Below are 20,465 nucleotides of genomic sequence, written 5' to 3' on the forward strand. Positions count from 1 at the left end.
ATTCCCACTAGGCAGAGGTCGAAAATGTCGATATGTTTGTAGTAAAAATCTGTGATAAGCTGAGTGGGACATGTTAATGCTAATATGCAGTGTACCACTCTGATGATGTGCTTCACCGAAAAAGCTCTGTCCCCTCTAAGCTTCAGAGGGCGAAGCGGAAGCTTAGAGGGGACAGAGCTTTTTCGGTCGCGGCCCCCAAGCTCTGGAACGACCTTCCCCTGCAGATTAGGAAAGCCCCTTCTTTGGCCATTTTTAAAACCTCTCTTAAAACACACTTTTATTCTTTGGCTTTTAACATAGCATGAGACCACTGACCCTGTGCTGACCCCCCCCCCAGTTTTTCTTGTTCTGTGTGTTGTCATTGTATACTGTGTTTCTAGCTACTGTTTTTATTACCTATGCACTGTACAGCACTTTGTGGCAGCTGTGGTTGTTTGAAATGTGCTCTATAAATAAAGTTGAGTTGAGTTGAGTTGAGTTCACTGGGTTTCAACACATTCTAATCAGTCAGATTGAGAGTGAATGGACAGTAGACAGTGTGAATGGTTGTTTAATAATTTGCTTATTTCTTGACATGTTTGTCCACTTCTAAACCTGTGTATATTTTAAACCCTATATATATATATATATATATATATATATATAGTCATCAATAGTAACTGGTGAATCTGAAAGACATGTTTCATTCATACCTATTGTCAGAAAACATCAACTTCATGTCCACTACTAATATTATGATATTATGCTGTCGTAATAGTTTTAAGATCATCACAGTATGACTAAGGGATGTGTCACTATCCTTACAACTGTTAGAACATGGAGCATTTTTATTCTCCACTAGATTTGCATGTACAGGCTAAGTACAATGGACAGTATATGCACACTGTAACATTAAGACTTTCTAAAATTAATACTCCTATCGTGTTCCTTACAGTAATAGTTTGGTGTGCAGGATGTAAAATGAGGCAATTATTGTCACTATTTTGTTCACAGTACCAGCTGTCCATAATCAATGGCAGTGAAACACATGTGTTGTGATAACCTACAATGAACACACATAAGGGACCTGTAGCTGGAAAACCTTTATTTGAGAAAAAAGAGGACATATACATATATTTTTACAGAGTCAATCTTTGCCTTTACAATTCAACATTCAATGAAGACAAACAATGACATATAATCTAAACAAATGATCAAACTAATACACTACTATTGCATGCAAAAAACAGAATCATTTTACAGTCAATCATGTTGAATGTATCTAGCTGGACTAATTTGCACTCATCATTTAACAGCTCTGTATGCGTCATGTGTGTTTTTAGCTGTATTAAGCTGTAAATGTAGTCCATTTCCTCAATCGGAGCCCCTAAAGATGCTTTAAATCGCGTGCCGTGTGTGTAAGAGGAGATTTTGGATATTCGATGACGTCACACCATGGGTGCATAGATTGGGTTAACGAGAGACAAAGCATTTTGGTGAGTCCAGTTTTCATCTCTTAATATTGTAGCAGCTAAAATGCCTGAATAAATAAATAGTTGTAAAAAGTAGTAGTAAAAATCACTAGGTGTGAAAGCCCTAGTACAGGCATCCACACAGCAGACCAGGCTGCCATCCTCTCCTTTTTGGTACACAATTCCATAGGAAATGGCGGTTTCCATGCTATACCAGCTCAAAATACAAGATACCCACATATGGAGCCATACAAGGAGTAGGGTCGAAGAGGCCTAATCTGAGACTGGCACCAGTGAGAACATGGCGAGGTCAGCAGCTGAGCCATGGACACAGGAAATGTTTTGGGCATTTTGCAGTTTTCTGGGCAGGGCTAAACACCACCTGATGACACGCTCAGGTGAGTTTCAGTGATGTCATCAGAGTCACTGATGAACTTTGCCAGTCTTCTGATGCTATATCGTGGAGTGCACTGCCATATTTTGGCCAGTGTGTCATGCTATACCCTAGATTGCATCAGCATCTTTTTGTCTAAAAATAATTGTTTCACTGCCTTCAGTGGACACCCCCACTGTCATATAAGCCGAAAAACAACAGCTTATGTGGTTTTTAACTATTCTAATTTGGCTGGGTGGTTCTGACAAAAAAAAGTCAATACATAACACTGGTAATAGACCTCCTACTGGGCTAGGGTACTTGTTACTGGCCACTGAAGGCCCCTGCCTGTTTAGAGGGTCTTTAAACGTGCATTTGAGCTGTGGTCTTTGACGAATATGTGGAGCTCAAGCCGTTGTGTCTTTCGGGATCTCGTAACACATCCTTCCCTCGTCAAGTTCCTCTCTGTCACAGCGTGCAGGAATATGGTTATTGTAGAACGGTGGTGGCAGGTCCCATTGGCCCAGGAAGGTATCTATAAATTGGTCGAGGACACCACACACGCACCGAAGGAGAAGATGGTGGGCGAGGCGACACGGTGTTCGTGAAGAAGTCCGTTGGCCGAAATAAGCTGTTGCCCCAAGGCCTTGCGGTGTATCCATCGCCGGAGAACAAAGCCATGTTTGCTGAGGAGATGAGACTTCTGCGTGAGGGGAAGCCAGAGGAAAGAACGCAAACATGCACCGGACAAATGACACTGGAGTTCCTCAAGCGCTCATCGCTGAGGATTCATTCAATACCCCCCATGGTTAATTTTGAGCTCACCAAAGAAATAGTGTGCAGACAATTTTTGAAGAAGCTGGGAGTTGTTGTGCCTCCCCATGCATTGAGACTTCCAGATGAGCTAATCAAGGAGTTAGGAGATTACTGGTGTGAAGTTACGGTTAACGGAATAGATACAGTGCGTGTCGCCATGTCCTTACTGCTGTATGAAAACCGATCAAGGAAGAACCGACAGGAGATGCAGCCAGAAGTGGTGCCAACGCCAGACCTAGCCATTTCAGAAGCAGAGGAAGTTGTGGTGGAGACAGTGGACAGCGCTGGTGAAAGTACTTGACAGCGCTCTGTGGAAGTTCTTGAAACTCCACTTGCTGAGGCTTCAGTCACGTCAGAGGATCCTGTTTGGACATAAATCAAATTTTCTGATGTATGGTGGTCACGTGGTCACAGTTCTGAGTCCATGACTACATCAAGGATTAAAGCTGAGCGCTGGCTTTCAATCCAATTACTTCAATTTTTATTGTAACAATACTGGAGAATTAAAGGCACTGTTTTGCTTGTTCTTTGTATAACTAAAGTGAAATGTCGATATGTTTGTAGTAAAAATCTGTGATAAGCTGAGTGGGACATGTTAATGCTAATATGCAGTGTACCACTCTGATGATGTGCTTCACTGGGTTTCAACACATTCTAATCAGTCAGATTGAGAGTGAATGGACAGTAGACAGTGTGAATGGTTGTTTAATAATTTGCTTATTTCTTGACATGTTTGTCCACTTCTAAACCTGTGTATATTTTAAACCCTATATATATATATATATATATATATAGTCATCAATAGTAACTGGTAAATCTGAAAGACATGTTTCATTCATACCTATTGTCAGAAAACATCAACTTCATGTCCACTACTAATATTATGATATTATGCTGTCGTAATAGTTTTAAGATCATCACAGTATGACTAAGGGATGTGTCACTATCCTTACAACTGTTAGAACATGGAGCATTTTTATTCTCCACTAGATTTGCATGTACAGGCTAAGTACAATGGACAGTATATGCACACTGTAACATTAAGACTTTCTAAAATTAATACTCCTATCGTGTTCCTTACAGTAATAGTTTGGTGTGCAGGATGTAAAATGAGGCAATTATTGTCACTATTTTGTTCACAGTACCAGCTGTCCATAATCAATGGCAGTGAAACACATGTGTTGTGATAACCTACAATGAACACACATAAGGGACCTGTAGCTGGAAAACCTTTATTTGAGAAAAAAGAGGACATATACATATATTTTTACAGAGTCAATCTTTGCCTTTACAATTCAACATTCAATGAAGACAAACAATGACATATAATCTAAACAAATGATCAAACTAATACACTACTATTGCATGCAAAAAACAGAATCATTTTACAGTCAATCATGTTGAATGTATCTAGCTGGACTAATTTGCACTCATCATTTAACAGCTCTGTATGCGTCATGTGTGTTTTTAGACTACTTTCCCAAACCTTACACTCAAAGGGCTTTTCCCCTGTGAGTCATGTGTTTTTTTCAGAACACTCTTTTGACTACATCCTTTGCCACAAACTGTACACTCAGGGCTTTTCCCCTGTATGAGTCACCATGTGTATTTTTAGGTCACTAAATTGAATACACCCCCTGCCACAAACTGTACAAGTGTAGGGCTTTTCCCCTGTATGAGTCATCATGTGTTTTTTTAGAGAACTCTTTTGACTACATCCTTTGCCACAAACTGTACACTCAAAGGGCTTTCCCCTGTATGAGTCACCATGTGTTTTTTAAGACACTCATTTGAATACATCCCTTGCCACAAACTGTACAAGTAAAGGGCCTTTCCCCGGTATGACTCATCATGTGTGTTTTTAGACGATCCATTAGAACAAAGCCTTTGTCACAAACTGTACAAGTAAACGGCATTTCCCATGTATGAACCATCATGTGTGATTTTAGACGATCCATTCGAACAAAGCCTGTGTCACAGACTGTACAATTAAAGGGCTTTTCCCTTGTATGAATCATTGTGAGTGTCTTCAGATGTCCCTCATGATTACACATGAAATGAAAAAAACTACAGTATTAGTCTATACTGTAGACTAATCCTTAATAAACTGAATTAAACAAAACGGTAACATTAAGACTCATTACTCCTGTCATGTTCAATGTAGCAATAGTTCAAGTAAAAGGTGTGTAGACTGTGAAATGAATCATGCTATCGTGTTCCTTACAGTAATAGTTTGGTATGCAGGATGTAAAATGAAGCCATTCTTCTCACTGTATTGTTCACAGTACAAGATGTCCATAATTAAAGGAAGTGAAACACATGTGTTGTGATTACCTTTCTGTAATGAACACACATAAAGGACCTTTAGCTGGCAAACCTTTATTTGAAAAAGAAGAAATATATGGACATATTTTAACAGAGTAAATCTTTGCCATTGCAATTCAACATTTAAATAGCCTATGTGGAAGCTGACAACACAGTGTAAATGCCATCGAAAAACAGGTTTGAACTTAAAAGTGAAGGAAAATGTACTATGATAATATGTTACACACATGTCAACACAGCGATGAGTTCCAATTACACAACTATTAAATGAATATGAATGAATATGACTTTTTAGTTTGTGGCAAATGTGAACAGACAATGATGCTCACATTGTTCTATCAATAACCTACCAGCAGGTAATAATTCAGGTTGGAAAAAAAATACAAAACATAGGATAAAACAAGGATAGGGTTTAAATCATGTGTGCACTAGCTTTGTGACGTTTTAAACTTTGTGGGTGACTAAAAGCCTTTCCGCACTGGTCACACGGTTTAGTTCCTGTGTGACTTCTCTGGTGACTAATTAAGTGAGGTTTTGACACAAAGTTTTTTCCACACTGGTCACAGTGGTAGGGTTTAATTCCTGTATGAATCATTTTGTGTGTAATAAGGCTGGATATTTGAGTGAAGTATTTTTCACACTGATCACATTCAAATGGTTTTTCTCCGGTGTGAATTCTCTGGTGTATTTTAAGACTGTCCATTCTAGTGAAGTGTTTTCCACACTGATCACATCCATATGGTTTCGCACCTGTGTGAATTCTCTGGTGGCTTTTGAGGTGTCCCATTCTAGTGTACTGTTTTCCACACTGGTCACATCCATAGGGTTTCTCACCTGTGTGAATTCTCTGGTGGCTTTTAAGATGCTCCATTCTAGTGAAGTGTTTTCCACACTGATCACATCCATAGGGTTTCTCTCCAGTGTGAATTCTCTGGTGTGTTGTAAGGTGGGTCTTTGTAGTGAAGTGTTTTCCACATTGGTCACACCTTGGATTTTCCCCGGTGTGAATTCTCTGGTGCTGTATTAATTCAGCATTTGTCTTAAACTTGCTCCCACATACGTCACATTGGTATGGTCTTTCTCCAGTGTGAATTCTCTGGTGAGTTTTAAGGCCAGATATGTGAGTGAACCTTTTTCCACACTGGTCACATCTGTGTTGTTTTGGTTTAGCCAAGCTTGTCTGTTCATTTACTGCAGGTAGGACAGAGAAGCCAGACGGAAGACGCAACACTGCATTGGAACCAAAGACAAAGGGAAGATGTTGAGAAATTGAAAGATTTAGGAAATGAACATTACAATTAAAACGGTTTTAGAATCCCTCATTGGTGACAATCATTTTTATGTGCCTAAATAAATACACAATGTAATCCAAGTGTAATTCATTTTCTTAAATGTGTGTTGGCCTTTTAAAGTCAAAGCTAATTCATCAGATACACACCTCCAAATGCATACATTAACAATGTAATAGAGAAATAATGTAAAAGTTAGAGAAGAGTGAGATATAAAAGAGGTACTCTGATTTGATCTAACCTTCAACAAAGCTATATGACAAAATAAAAGAAAGCAAATTACTTACAGAGTTCCTCCTGTTCAGCAGAACTGTTGTTCTTGGTGGGATTGAGACAGTTCATCTTCAGCAGAAGTCTGGAGTCCACAGTCAGTTGTGGTTGAAATACTTGATATCCTGGAGGAGTTGTGGAGACATTACAACTGCACACTCTTCTTATACTAGAGAGCCTGAGGTGGAACCACTAACGGCTTGCAATGATTGGTCAAAGAGGAGAACAATAGAACCTCTCTCCACCAATCAAAGCCTCAGTCTAGGTTCAGTATGGTAACAAGACAACTCACCCCTAAAGCCACTTTTGGTGAGTTGTCTACTCACCCCTGCTTTTTTAGGGGTGAGATGTCTTCACTTTCCGGGGTGAGATGTCTTCACTTTTGGCCACTTTCGGGGTGAGATGTCTTCACGTTTAGGGGTGAGTTGTCAGGACAACTCACCAAAAGTCTGACTGAATATGTAGCCTTTGAGCTATACTTTACTGAATATTTCACAAGAATATAACACAAGAGTTAAATGTACGGTCAAATGTAATGTAGTTTATTTAAATATAGAAACTACAGGCTACAGATGTAAATATATTTATAACAGTAAAATGTTGAATTCGCCTTTAAGTATGTCACGGTCAAATGCATAATAAACCTTACAAATACAAACATTATTGTTTGTATGTAGGCTACCCAGTAGCCTACCCATATGATTAGATGAATGTGCAACATTGTTTCCATCTTCCAAGCATATTCCTGCCAAAATGGAGATCTTAAATTGTTGAAAATGTCTTTAAACAAAAGATCACCATGAATTCAAGGCGTGTGTGTGTGTGTGTGTGTGTGTGTGTGTGTGTGTGTGTGTGTGTGTGTGTGTGTGTGTGCAAACTTCTGAAGAAATGTGAACTGAACCCCTCTCAATTTGGTTACTCCAGATGGCTGTCACTTTTCTCACATGCTAATGTAACTAGCAGTAGCAAGATCATCATCGATATTGCTTTGCTATTCAGATGTAATTCAGTCAGTATAGGCCTATTAGAACTGTGCGTCCGTTGTGCGTCTAATTAGCAACTTTGTACAGCCGTCAGACTCTGCCTTTGAAGCGCAAACATTATCCACAAACGACCCCCCCCCCCCCTCAATGCTGCATAGAGAGAGAGAGAGAGAGAGAGAGAGAGAGAGAGACGCTCTACTCCTTACACGTGTTTCACCGGATTTTACTGTTAAATAAATAAATAATTAGCCGTGACTGCGCACGTCTGTAGGAACCGATAGTTAGATCCGAAATTGAATTATGCCTACTGTAATGGGTGCCACGGAAAGTACAGACAACTCACCCCGCAATGTCAGAAAGTGAAGACAGCTCACCCCGGAAAGTAAAGACATCTCACCGGGGTGAGATGTCTTCACTTTCCGGGGTGAGCTGTCTTCACTTTCCGGGGTGAGCTGTCCGGGGTGAGCTGTCCGGACATCTCACCCCGACATGTCAAAAAGTGAAGACAACTCACCGGGGTGAGATGTCTCGTATTCTTCAGTATTACCCTCAACACAAATGTATTTTGATACAATTTTACCTAAGTAGGAACTAATAATTGCATAATGTTAATACATTGACACGTGACAATACAAATTATTTACAAATTATTGTACATAAGCAAAAGCAAAAAAACTGTCAGACACTCGTTTTGCTCTTTATTAGGTCGACATTTCGTTCATCCGGACAGTCATTGTCTGTCCTGATGAAGGTCTAAGCGACCTGGCAAGTTTCTGACAGTATGCAGGTCCTCTTCTTTGTTTTCAAAGATACAATTTTTAATATATATGCACTATTGCCCTACGCAACTGTCACCAACCTTTTGAGGTGTGCATCAGCCTTTTGCTATAAAATCTATATGTCATCAAAACAGGAAGAAAGCCACTGTAGTTCTGTACATGTAGTTTTAACATGCTCTGTACATGAAGTTTAGCATGTTCTGAAATACCTTTCTGTACATGGCAGCAGTTCGGTGGACAATGCGTGTGGAGACAAGCTCTATTAAACCATGTCACTAAAGTCAGACTCAGGAAATGTCTATTTGACCATGAGAGAATTGCTTTCTCATGGGGTCCACGGGCCAATTAGTACCAATTCGGGGGTCCTTGACATGAAAAAGTTTGGGAACCACTGCTCTACACTATGCTTGTGTTGATACGAGTGTATGCTACTGACAGGATCAACCAGGTTAATCCACTATGATCGACACACAATTAGCCAGTGACGGTGATGTTTTTATGCAGTCTGTCAACTGTTGTGCCCTCTCCTCTCTGTAGGCTTTCAGCAGCTGGTTTATCAGGGACAGTGCATTCACCTTTCTGACAGGGTAAAGGGCCGGGAAGGGGTTCCCCTTGTATTCGATCACCGCCATCTTAGCTCTGTCCAGGTTCTCCCTTCTGGGAAGCTGTGCCAATCGGGTGAAACCATTTGACTGCGTCTCAAACCTGGGCGCAAGGACCTTGAAGAGCTTGGGCACAAGGTCCTTTTCCGTGAGCCAGAAGCTTGCCATTTTCATCGCCTTCGGATCCGTGTCTCCCCTTTTGGCGTAGTCGATCAGCTTTTCCGCATAGAAGCGAACTTCGTCTGCCCGAGCATAGGTGGTCTCTATTCTCTCATGGCGGACCAGTCCGGTCAGAAGGTTCCGGAGCATGTTGATCCTGGATTCAGGGCCCAGGCCCATTTTCCTGTGCACCCGGCCATGGGATATCAACATTTGCAATGTCAGCCGCATCTTTACAATAGATTATCTATCCTACAAGAGGCACGGATAAGCATGCTGTTTCCAAATGAGCAACGTTGTCGTTGTTTGTTTTTGAGGGGCGCTACTAACCCCACCTTAGCACAGCTTTGTATGTATGTCTGTCTGTATGAGCACAGAATGTGCTCAGCTGATCACGGCTGAGCATGGAATGTGATGTATGATGATGTATGATGATAAGAGCGCCCCCTCACTTCACACAAGTGTGATTTTTCGCGTACTCCAAATTGTGTTGCAGAAGGAAACTGCTAGACACACACAGTTTCTGAGATTGCAGTGCCTTTTATATATCTGACTACGGTGTTTGTGTCACTATGAGTCGGTCACATCCATGTCACGTCCATATATGGAGTACTGATGGACTGGAGTCCACAACGTCAGACATAGACATGTCAGTTAGCTCCGTATGTGGAGTTCCAGGTGGTTCCCAAACCATAGTGTGCTATCCCAGACATCACCGTTCACTTCATGGGGCCAGTCCAATGTCGTCACCGTTACCTTCATGGGGCCAGTCCAATGTCGTCTCCTTCATGGGGCCAGTCCAATGTCGTCTCCATCATGGGGCCAGTCCAATGTCGTCTCCTTCATGGGGCCAGTCCAATGTCGTCTCCATCATGGGGCCAGTCCAATGTCGTCTCCTTCATGGGGCCAGTCCAATGTCGTCTCCTTCATGGGGCCAGTCCAATGTCGTCTCCATCATGGGGCCAGTCCAATGTCGTATCCATCATGGGGCCAGTCCAATGTCGTATCCGAGCATTTTACAAACCCTTGTAAAAAATAATCGATTCAGTCATATGAAAGAAGACATATCACCGGTTATTTTCAGATACCTTGTTTTCTGATTGGCAGACAATATGATTATATTTGACGTCTCAAAAGAGCACTCCAATGCTGCAGCTAGGTGCCTCTTCTCACGGCAGTATCGCTGCCTTTCAGTCACTTCAGTGAATGAAACGCAACAGCACAGCTCTTTATTTAAGATATATTTTTTTAGTAGTAGTAGTAAACATTACAGAGACGTTAGTTGCTGTCATGTTGCACACATACCTACATTTGTGCCGCTCTCTTTGAAAACAATGCATTTAAAACTCCAGCTTGTCACTCTCGACGGCCGCATGGGTCACGTGTCTGTGTGTTAGGCTGTGCAACAGTGACACTTGGTGGTGAACAAACGCTATAACGCTATTTTCGTGCTCGGACACAGCCAGGGACAGGCCTATAGGAGTGGTTGCACCACTCAAAAACCGACCGTGTAAACTTCTATGCTGACAAGGGGGGGGGGGGGGGGGGGTGTCATGAAAGACGCCTTTTCATTTGTCCATTTCCTGCTGGAGCCTGGACCTCTTTGAGGATGTCCACCTCCAGCTTAGAGGTGTCGTACTCTCTGAGCATGTCATACTGGACCCAGGGTCGTGCCCACTTCTGGGCGTGCTCCATCTGCTCCGGCGTCAGGGCCAGGTCGAAGCGGATGCCCTGGATGTTGAATTTGGGACGCTCCCAGCGCTTGGACCATGGCTTCGGACGCATCCTCACCTTGATCTTGTTGACAGGCACGTCTTCCGCAGGGGAGCAGGGTGCGGGCTTCATGTCTGGGTCCACGGTGCTGTAGTTGGGCAGAGCGTCTCTCAGGTACATCAGGTCGTCGTCCAGCCTCTTCTCTAGCTTCAGCACGTCGATGCGCTGGATCCGAGGGCTGTACAGTTCATAGCATATCTCCACGCCTTGGCCATCGATGATGTTCCTGAGAACAAATGTGGCTCCCAGTCCGTTGCCGCTCCTCTTAGTGCAGATTCCCACAAAGCGGTTGGTTTTCCCGCTGGCATGTGCGTCAGCCATGTTCACGGCTAGGATACTCCCCGCGTAGAACTCGGGAATGTTCAGTACTTTCCTCCTGCGGATCATATCCTTCCTCTCCATGCGGAATTTGAACGGATCTGTTCTCTCACGAGGTGGGATAAACTCTGGACTCAGAAACCTTCGGTGGGATGACTCCGTTTGTATGATGACAGGTTTTGGAGGAGGAATAAATTTGGTTGGACCCCCATCGTCACTGCCCAGAGCAAACCGAGGTACAGACGTAGACAGGAACCTTTCGTGAATTTTGAAGTTTCGTAACAATCTTAATGCAAACATTCTGTCAAGCTTCCTCGCGCAGACGGGTATGTTACACATATAACTGATTGATTGATTGATTGATTGATTGAAAATTGTATTAACAGTTTGACGAAAGCACAGTTCTGCTCAGACGATAAACCCAGAAAAGCACTAAGACTTGTTTACATTGGGGTCAACTCTTAGTAATGTGGGATTATCGGGGCGTCGGACTACGCACTCCTCAATGATGTGGCCTGACTCACGGTGGTAACTATAACGACTAGTACTCGTAGTGTGGTGTCCTATATTAATTCAAATGTAATAATGGGAGGGTGGGCCGGCACCGGCAGGCCTCTGACGTCACTCAGCCATAACCATGTAAGGAGTTTCCAATGCAGTTACAGTATATGCCCAAATATGGAGTGTGTTCAATGTGTCGTCATGACATCAGCTGCAAACAAATCAGTTAGCTCCATACGGGCACAACAAGGGGCATGCCCTTATGTCGGCATATACTGATTAAATCAATCATCATTCATATACGTTTAGGTGTGTTACTGTGATTTTGAATATATACGATTCATGCCCAAATCTCATCTTGCGTTCCTATAAATGTAGGTGTGTTGTGTTATGGGAATTATGAGGTCCCATCATTGGTGATCAGCAGAGGCGAAGGCACGACACAAGGAGTCCGGCATATCGTCAATTCGTTCTTTATTCCGATCATCTCAGTACAGCAGAATGGTTTAACAGTCCAACAGCACTCTCCCACAGCTCTTCCCATCAATGACCTACAACCCCCTTTTATTTCCCAACCACACACCCCCAAATTGACAGTCAGTGACAGGTGTTTTATTCAAATACAACAGGACATGGACAGATAATAACAGGTGGTGTTACAACATCTCCGTTCATGGTGTTGTTCATGGTGTTTGCTGACAGACAGGAACCTACTCTAAATGGGATAACAGAGATGCTATACAAAATGTTCATATAAGGATCTGCGCTAAAGATAAGGGTGACACACAAATAAGTATACCTTTGCTGACAGTATGGAGGAGTCAAGTCAGCTGTTAGATTGACAGGAAGACTGCTCTAAATGGGAGATAGTTGGAGGCAAGCAGGAAACAACTAATTTGAGAACACACCCAAGTAGGTAGAGGCAATAGTGACAGCTGTCAGGTGACAGCTGTCGGTCAGTCCGAATGCGTATTTGTGATAGTCCATCCTATTTGACTGAATGGAATACAATTATAGTTCTTATTGAATAGTAGAATTGGCATTCTAAAACTGCCACTACAATCCACCGCTTTATATATGAAAATTGATACCTTATTAATTTACATGGCCCAGGAGATTTTTAGAATGACAAATATTGATGATTAAAACTGTATGGCTAGATTCATGTTTGATGACAGTGGTCAGATAAAGAAGGTTTCGCTATTAAGAAATTTAAAAATTACTGGACACATCTAGAATCAAGAAAAACACATCTATAGTTAAATTAGAAGATAGTAAACACATCTAGTTAAATTTAGGAAGAAATTTAAGAAGATAGTAGAGCTTGTAGATCTGCTATTTATATATTTTTTTCTTTCCCTATACTATTTTTTAACTTTGTAATTCCACACTACAAAATACCTATAATAGTTAGTTTAAGAACCAAATGAACTGAAATGATTTAACTCAAATTAAAATAATTGAAATGGATTATATTAGGATAGAATTTAAACACTCAACAATTAAAATAATGTAATACTTTAAAACTTTAACCTGGTAAAACTTTAACATTAGGATATTCTCCATTGAACAAAACTATGGCCACTGTTAGTCCCCTCTCAGGCTGTTTTTCACACCCGAAAATAAATAAATAAATAGACTGATAATGACCACGTCCTGTATTTTAGGCTCTCTGCTACTTTTAACTCAGTTACACACAAACGCACAAATACCTTTCCTCCCCCCCCCCATTCTGCCAGCTGGACAGAGAAAGAGAGAGAAAGGAAGGCTGTCAATCAGACATTTGTTTTTTTTTTTCCAATATCGAATTAATTCAAATTAAACTGTTACTGATGTGACCAAGGTGAGGTCTCTTTGTCTTAATATTATCTCCATTCGTTCAACATTTTCTGTATTATATTACTTAAGTTAGCGTTCAACCAAAGAATATTTCATATTTATACCAGTGACTTTCTGATAAGGGACGTTCAACCCGAAACTGCTTTATATCATGTATTACTATACTGATAAAGGACGTTCAACCTTGAAGAGAAAGGAACTATTTAACTTTCGTAAGCTCACTAGATTCGATTTTTTGCAGATCTCACCCCGAAAATAAATCCTTTCTCTCTGTTTTCTATACTAAAGGCCTAGTGCTACCTAGTAAATACCAGAATTGACAGGAGATAAAATAATATTAGACGTTTAACCTTGTTAAACCCTCATAAATGATTGATTTCACACTATTGATTTTAACACCTTGAAACACTCACGATTTGAATAATTACTTAGATCCATGTTAATTTATTTGCAAAACTATAAATGTATTCCTTTTAACTAACCCACACATAGGCTGTACCAATGACCCCTCCCCCTCTTGCCATTTTGGGCACGGGGTGTTCAATGAGGAGTCCTTTTAGTACAGTATATGTGCGTGGAAATGAATTCCAATATCTTATCATCCTATTTTAGGATTTTCTAACATTGTTGTTCTTGCCTATACTTTTACAAATTTTAGATTGGAGTCTAGTTAGATTAAAATTTAGATTAGATTTTTAGTAGTTTATCAAAACTCTTGTAGTTCACTACTTGCACATGTAAGACTAAATAGATTAAATCACATAGGGTAAATTACAAACTAAAGATCTAGTTATTCTCAATTGTATTTACCAATTACAAACTAAAGATCTAGTTATTTTCAATTGTATTTACCCTGTCGTAGTTTGTTTTCTTTAGCCAAAATTGATTTGCTGGCCCGTCGTTGCTGTGCGCCGTAATACAGCCGCATGGTTCAGTGGACACCAACGTTTCATATGACCTGTCTGGCCGCAGTAATAGCACAAGTCGTTGACAGGAATGGTGTTGGCTGCGCTGGCTTCATCCTCTCCCATGTGGCGTGCGTGGTTTAGTTGCCGTCTTCTTCTGTCCTTCCTTTCCTGGAGTACAGCATCAACCCTGGCTCGGGTTTGTACTTGTCCTCTCACTGGTCGGCTGTGGTATGGTCCTGGGTTGCCAGGCTGGTTACGCCAGGCTTCCCACGGCGGTGGGTGTTGTCTTGGTCTTGGGGTAGGCTTGCTGATGTGGTCTAGCTGGAAGCCGCTCAGTTGATTGGTCATTTCTTTTCCTCTGTGTTTGGTCATTTGAAAGTCTGGTTCTGGCTGGTCTCTGTTGTGGTTGCGGTCGGCATAATAGTTGTTGTTTGGTAGGGACACTTGGAGTTGTGTGTCCCTTCCTTGGTCGTTGTAGTAGCTATCATCTTCATCGTTGACAGGAATGGTTGTTTCGGCGTAGTTGGCTTGGTCCGGGTGGTTGGTTGTGTTGGCGTGTAGTAGTAACGCCGCAGTTTGAAGTTCTTGTTCCAGGAGTGTCACACGTGATACTGCCTGGTCGATTAGCTTTTTCTGGTCCTCCAGTTGGAGTTGAAGAATCGCCTCCCTTTGCTGTGCGTCGCTCATTTCTTGTCGAAGTTTCTTTCGGCTCTGCCTTGCCCCCATCTTTAAAATCGTCGGGTTTTTTTTCCCAAGTAAGACGAAATATCGGCCCTGCGTCACTGCGTCCTTTGTTAATGACCCGTCTGGCCAACGCTGATCCAAATACCCTGCTCACAGCGCCATTTGTTATGGGAATTATGAGGTCCCATCATTGGTGATCAGCAGAGGCGAAGGCACGACACAAGGAGTCCGGCATATCGTCAATTCGTTCTTTATTCCGATCATCTCAGTACAGCAGAATGGTTTAACAGTCCAACAGCACTCTCCCACAGCTCTTCCCATCAATGACCTACAACCCCCTTTTATTTCCCAACCACACACCCCCAAATTGACAGTCAGTGACAGGTGTTTTATTCAAATACAACAGGACATGGACAGATAATAACAGGTGGTGTTACAACATCTCCGTTCATGGTGTTGTTCATGGTGTTTGCTGACAGACAGGAACCTACTCTAAATGGGATAACAGAGATGCTATACAAAATGTTCATATAAGGATCTGCGCTAAAGATAAGGGTGACACACAAATAAGTATACCTTTGCTGACAGTATGGAGGAGTCAAGTCAGCTGTTAGATTGACAGGAAGACTGCTCTAAATGGGAGATAGTTGGAGGCAAGCAGGAAACAACTAATTTGAGAACACACCCAAGTAGGTAGAGGCAATAGTGACAGCTGTCAGGTGACAGCTGTCGGTCAGTCCGAATGCGTATTTGTGATAGTCCATCCTATTTGACTGAATGGAATACAATTATAGTTCTTATTGAATAGTAGAATTGGCATTCTAAAACTGCCACTACAGTTGCTGTGAATTTAAATATATGTATGATTTGATGTCCAGAGACAATCAGTGTGGCCGAGGTTGTGAATGGCAAAACTGTTTAGTTCAAAGGTCACTGAACATTTGCTTTGTGGAGGCTGATGCAACCGTTGAAGGAAGGCCAGCAAAGGTGATGGATGCCTTGGGCAGCAATGAGCCAAACAGCCAAGGAAATGAAATCCTGGACTGAGTGGACTCTGGATGCTCAAGAAGTAAGCTGTAAGATCAGACACTTGCTTAGGAATTGTGGTTTTAAATGAATGCAGTTTTCAAATATAAATGTTAATACATATTTTCTGACTCCCAATTGGGGCTAGATTGGTGGAATCGAAAACCAGAGGGGTGCACAATTATGAAATTATGACCGTTATCCGATCTCCGATTATTTGCAGGGTCATATCTGACCGATTCCGATATTATACAGAGGATCACAATGGAAACAATCCTAGGCTTAATATTATAGCCTGTTAGTATTCAATCAATCAATAAATAGCATATACGCTTTTCCAAGTGTCTGTTTTCACAACTGAATGACTACTGAATGAGATGAGTACACAAATTAAATGTAGAATTATTTTTCATTTTTAATTCCAATACCGATAAGGCATTTTCATGGCCGATATGGCCAATTCCAATCATGCTACCGATTCATTGTGCATCCCTAACTGAGTAATCCATGATGATGAGTTTGTGGAGTTCCACAATGGAAGAAAAGCTAAGGCAAGGTAATACAAATTTTGTTGGGAAGGCAAAATCATGTGAATAAAACACGTTTAGATTTAAAATATTAGTTAAATATTAGTACATCAACTAAGTATTTTGTTTATAATCTGTTTTCTCACCATTCAATCACCATTTCTGGGTTCATGGAATTTCCAGTAGACTAATTAGTTTCTTCTTCTTCTTCTTCTTCTTCTTCTTCTTCTTCTTCATTTCTTCCTCCTCCTCCTCCTCCTCCTCCTCCTCCTCCTCCTCCTCTTCCTCCTCCTCCTCCTCCTCCTCCTCCTTCTTCTTCTTCTTCTTCTTCTTCTTCTTCTTCTTCTTCTTCTTCTTCTTCTTCTTCTTCTTCTTCTTCTTCTTCTTCTTCTTCTTCTTCTTCTTCTTCATATAGCATGTGGTTTGTACCAAAAGAAGAATCCCATTTCACATGTTCCCCACAACAACAAAAAAACATACACTACAACATTTGTTAAAAATGCCAGATATACAAGCTCACAGCATTATACAGGGATTAAGTGGTCCCACGTCCCCAGCTAAATGAGGAGTAGTTAAGACTTGACCAGATTCCCAATTGACCAGTCACAGACATCTGCGTCATACGGCATTAGCCAATCTTAGGCCATCACTCAACATCCCACACCGACAAAGAAGAAGAAATGCGGACATTTTCAGAAACCGTTATGTTATTTATAAAATACATTAATTCAATAACATAACGTTGGTTAATAATTGTTTATTTGGAATGTACATCACATGATAATTCTGCCTTTATTCATATACAAGTGAAGTGAAGACAGACAGGAAAGAGGGCTTAGGCCTACATGCAGGCAAATTAAGCTCTGACATTTACGTGAAATGTAGCCTGAAATTACAGGATTAATAATATGGCTTCAGAACATTTCAGATGACAAACAAGTAGCCTATGGATGTGCACCCACATAACAACAAGAAATGAAACAGTTCAAAAGACAAAAATAAAAAAATCAGGAATGATCAAAGGCCATAGAAAATAGATGAGTCTTAAGAAGAGACTTAAATAGTTCAATGGACTGAGCACTTTTAATATAAAAAGGGAGGCTATTCCAGAGAATGGGTGCTGCAACAGTGCCTTGGAAGGAGTTTGTTTACAATTAGATGGGGTTATATGCCTGATAGTCATGTGCTGCATGGTGTTGTGCACTGGAAAATAGCCGATCCACAAGCTTGTATAGGCCTAGATATGTTCTACTATCTGATATATCTTTAATGCGACACTGTGTACAGTATGTTGTTGTTGTTTAAATGTGCTATATAAATAAAGGTGGTATGGTATCTGGTCTATTCTTCGGCTAGTTCTGGGCTATTATTTTAACACTGTTGTAAAATGTACATTGTGCATTACATTCATCCTTTCTCTTTCACACACACGCACACACACTGACACACACACACACACACACACACACACACACACACACACACACACACACACACACACACATTCATACACCGATGGCGGGGAAAACCATGCAAGGCACCAACCTGCACATCGGAAGCAATTAGGGGGTTCAGAGTCTTGCTCAAGGACACTTCGACACTAACTCTGGGGGAGCCCACAGGGATCGAACCGGGGAACCCATCCATCCGGCCGCTCTACACAGGTGACAGGCCATGGTCTACCCCTGAGCCACTGCAAGCGCTGCGCTGCGCGGCCCGCCCAGACAGACAGACAGACAGACAGACAGACAGACAGAGACAGACAGACAGACAGACAGAGACTTTCTGTTCTGTTGATTTTGGCCGTCCCGTCTCTGCGTATGCTTTCATCTTCATATTTTGTGATGTTTATGTTTGGTTGATGCAACTGCTTAATATGTTTATTGTTTTTGACTTTTATTGCATAATAACTTGCACTAGCTGTTTGTAACTGAACTTACACTTAACCTTTAGAGTATTTAACCGTGCACGTGTGTGTGTGTGTGTGTGTGTGTGTGTGTGTGTGTGTGTGTGTGTGTGTGTGTGTGTGTGTTCAAATTATGTCAAGAGGCTGATAGAGAAAAAATAAAGGCTGAAATAAAAATATAATCGTTTTGTTTTTCTTTTTTGCCTTCACAACCTAAAATAGGACACTGTTTCTTTCTCTGTACTGAAAACAACTAGGCCTACTCCACTTCCAGAGAATGTAGACATCGCACGCACGCACGCACGCACGCACGCACGCACGCACGCACGCACGCACACACGCACACACACACACACACACACACACACACACACACACACACACACACTGGACAAACTTGTATCATGGGATAGCAAGTGTGACCGCGTGGGCAAAGATCAGATCGGCCCCCACCACTGCATGCATGCTGGTCTTTGTAGTGCAATTTATCCACAAAACAGGGACAAAATAGTTCGATTTAATACACAAATAATTCCCTATGCCGCCAATAACACGGATGTTAATAACACAGCTTACATTCCAGTTAATATTTTAAGCGTTGCTCATTTAGAGTTGTATCACTAGAGACTATTAAATATGGAATCGACTACAATCCCCACAAGGCACCACGCCCGGCTCAGGCTGTGGTAATGTGTCTTTGCCGTAGAGGTCTCAGACAGTGCGGACGTGATAGCATAACTAACATTCACTCAGAAATGGGTCATGTGGAGAGAAACGACGTGATCCGCTGAGCCAGAACCAGGTCATCTATCTATGGAATCCACAACGATCGATCCATCATCCATCTGTACGATTGTGATCGATAATCCTGACGATAATCCTCCAGACAGACAGACATAGTCCTCCCAGACAAGAGGCGTCACAACACCGGTGCGTAAACCCCCAGCGTGGAGGTCTCTGTCGGTTGGTTGGGCAGGAGGAGAGAAACAACATAATTGCAACATTTCATGTTCATTGTGTCAAATTTGCAAGCCAACAGACGTCCACATGTTGTTGTTTTTAAATCCTTATTATCACTGTCATACTTAGAAACCTTAACATATTATGTACTAACACTACAGCTATGACAACCAGAAGAATCTGTGAAGAATGATATTGCTTTTTTTTCCACATTTATTTTATTGTTCCAGTATTAGTAACTGCATGTATTTGTCCTGTTATTTGTACTTGTAATGTTGTTATCTGTGGCAATAACATTACAAGCATATTGCGTGCTTGTAGATCGGTTATTTTGGACAGAATTGACGAAGATATGAGTTTTCTGTCTTGACAACAACAATATGAGTAGGTTCGGTCAGTGCGGGTACTCGGAACACCCGGGGTGCAGCAAGTGCACTAGATTTTCAAACGACAACGCACCAAGTGCACTGAATATAAACGAACGACAAGAGGGCACACCACACCAGTGCGCTTCAGTGCGAATTTCCGAACACACCCTTAAGACGTGCTTCTTCTCTCCACGCGTACGCAGGTGGATGGTTGGGGTGGGATGCTCCACCGGGACCCCAGCAGCAGCAGCATGACGACCGCGTGCATCGTGCAGAGGATCGCCCGCCAGGCGCTGGCCACCTTCACAGGGCCATGCCCTGGGCACGGTGCCTCCTTCCTGGACAACCACGGCAAGCTGAGGAGCCTGATGAACCAGCTCCGAGCCAAGGACCTGAGCCTGGTCCCCAGGAAAGGTGAGGAGGAGGAGAGGGGCAGTGGTGGGAATGGTATACTCAAATGTTTTTACTTAACCCAATCAGGATGGGAACCCCTTTTGGTGTTTTAAGCATTATGTTATACTTTAGCTATTAAAAAATAGCGGATCTGCAAGCTCATAGTGCGGCACTGGTTGCCGCACTATGAGCTTGTAGATCTGCTATTTTTTGTG

The 20,465-nt window shown here is 41.9% G+C and overlaps 3 protein-coding genes and 1 pseudogene across 5 annotated transcripts in view; 2 read left to right on the forward strand and 2 right to left on the reverse strand.

Annotated features, from left to right (window-relative positions):
- The first annotated feature begins 2,218 nt into the window (after nucleotides 1-2,218).
- Nucleotides 2,219-2,941, forward strand: LOC306930793 (large ribosomal subunit protein bL9m-like; annotated as a pseudogene). Its single transcript has one exon. The product of its transcript is annotated as a large ribosomal subunit protein bL9m-like (transcript).
- A 5,794-nt stretch (nucleotides 2,942-8,735) lies between these two features.
- Nucleotides 8,736-9,278, reverse strand: LOC306930794 (large ribosomal subunit protein bL17m-like; the record flags this gene model as incomplete). The annotated part of the gene is made up of 1 exon (XM_079511891.1): nucleotides 8,736-9,278. One exon carries the CDS (start codon nucleotides 9,276-9,278, stop codon nucleotides 8,736-8,738), a length of 543 nt encoding a protein of 180 aa, XP_079368017.1.
- A 1,320-nt stretch (nucleotides 9,279-10,598) lies between these two features.
- LOC306930795 (large ribosomal subunit protein bL19m-like) lies at nucleotides 10,599-11,438 on the reverse strand (the record flags this gene model as incomplete). Its single annotated transcript, XM_079511892.1, has 1 exon — nucleotides 10,599-11,438. The coding sequence occupies one exon, from the start codon at nucleotides 11,436-11,438 to the stop codon at nucleotides 10,599-10,601; it is 840 nt and encodes a 279-aa protein (XP_079368018.1).
- Nucleotides 11,439-19,228: 7,790 nt separating this feature from the next.
- Nucleotides 19,229-20,465, forward strand: part of LOC306931076 (2-aminoethanethiol dioxygenase-like) — a 61,665-nt gene continuing 60,428 nt past the window's right edge. For both annotated transcript variants that reach the window (XM_079512263.1, XM_079512262.1), the window contains exons 1-2: nucleotides 19,229-19,459; nucleotides 20,061-20,271. In XM_079512263.1, the coding sequence (XP_079368389.1) occupies nucleotides 20,079-20,271 (193 nt within the window). In that variant the 5' untranslated portion in view covers nucleotides 19,229-19,459; nucleotides 20,061-20,078. The remainder of the gene's footprint in view (nucleotides 19,460-20,060; nucleotides 20,272-20,465) is intronic.

This window comes from Electrona antarctica (genome assembly GCF_951216825.1).
Source record: "Electrona antarctica genome assembly, chromosome: 10".
Lineage (NCBI taxonomy): Eukaryota > Metazoa > Chordata > Actinopteri > Myctophiformes > Myctophidae > Electrona > Electrona antarctica.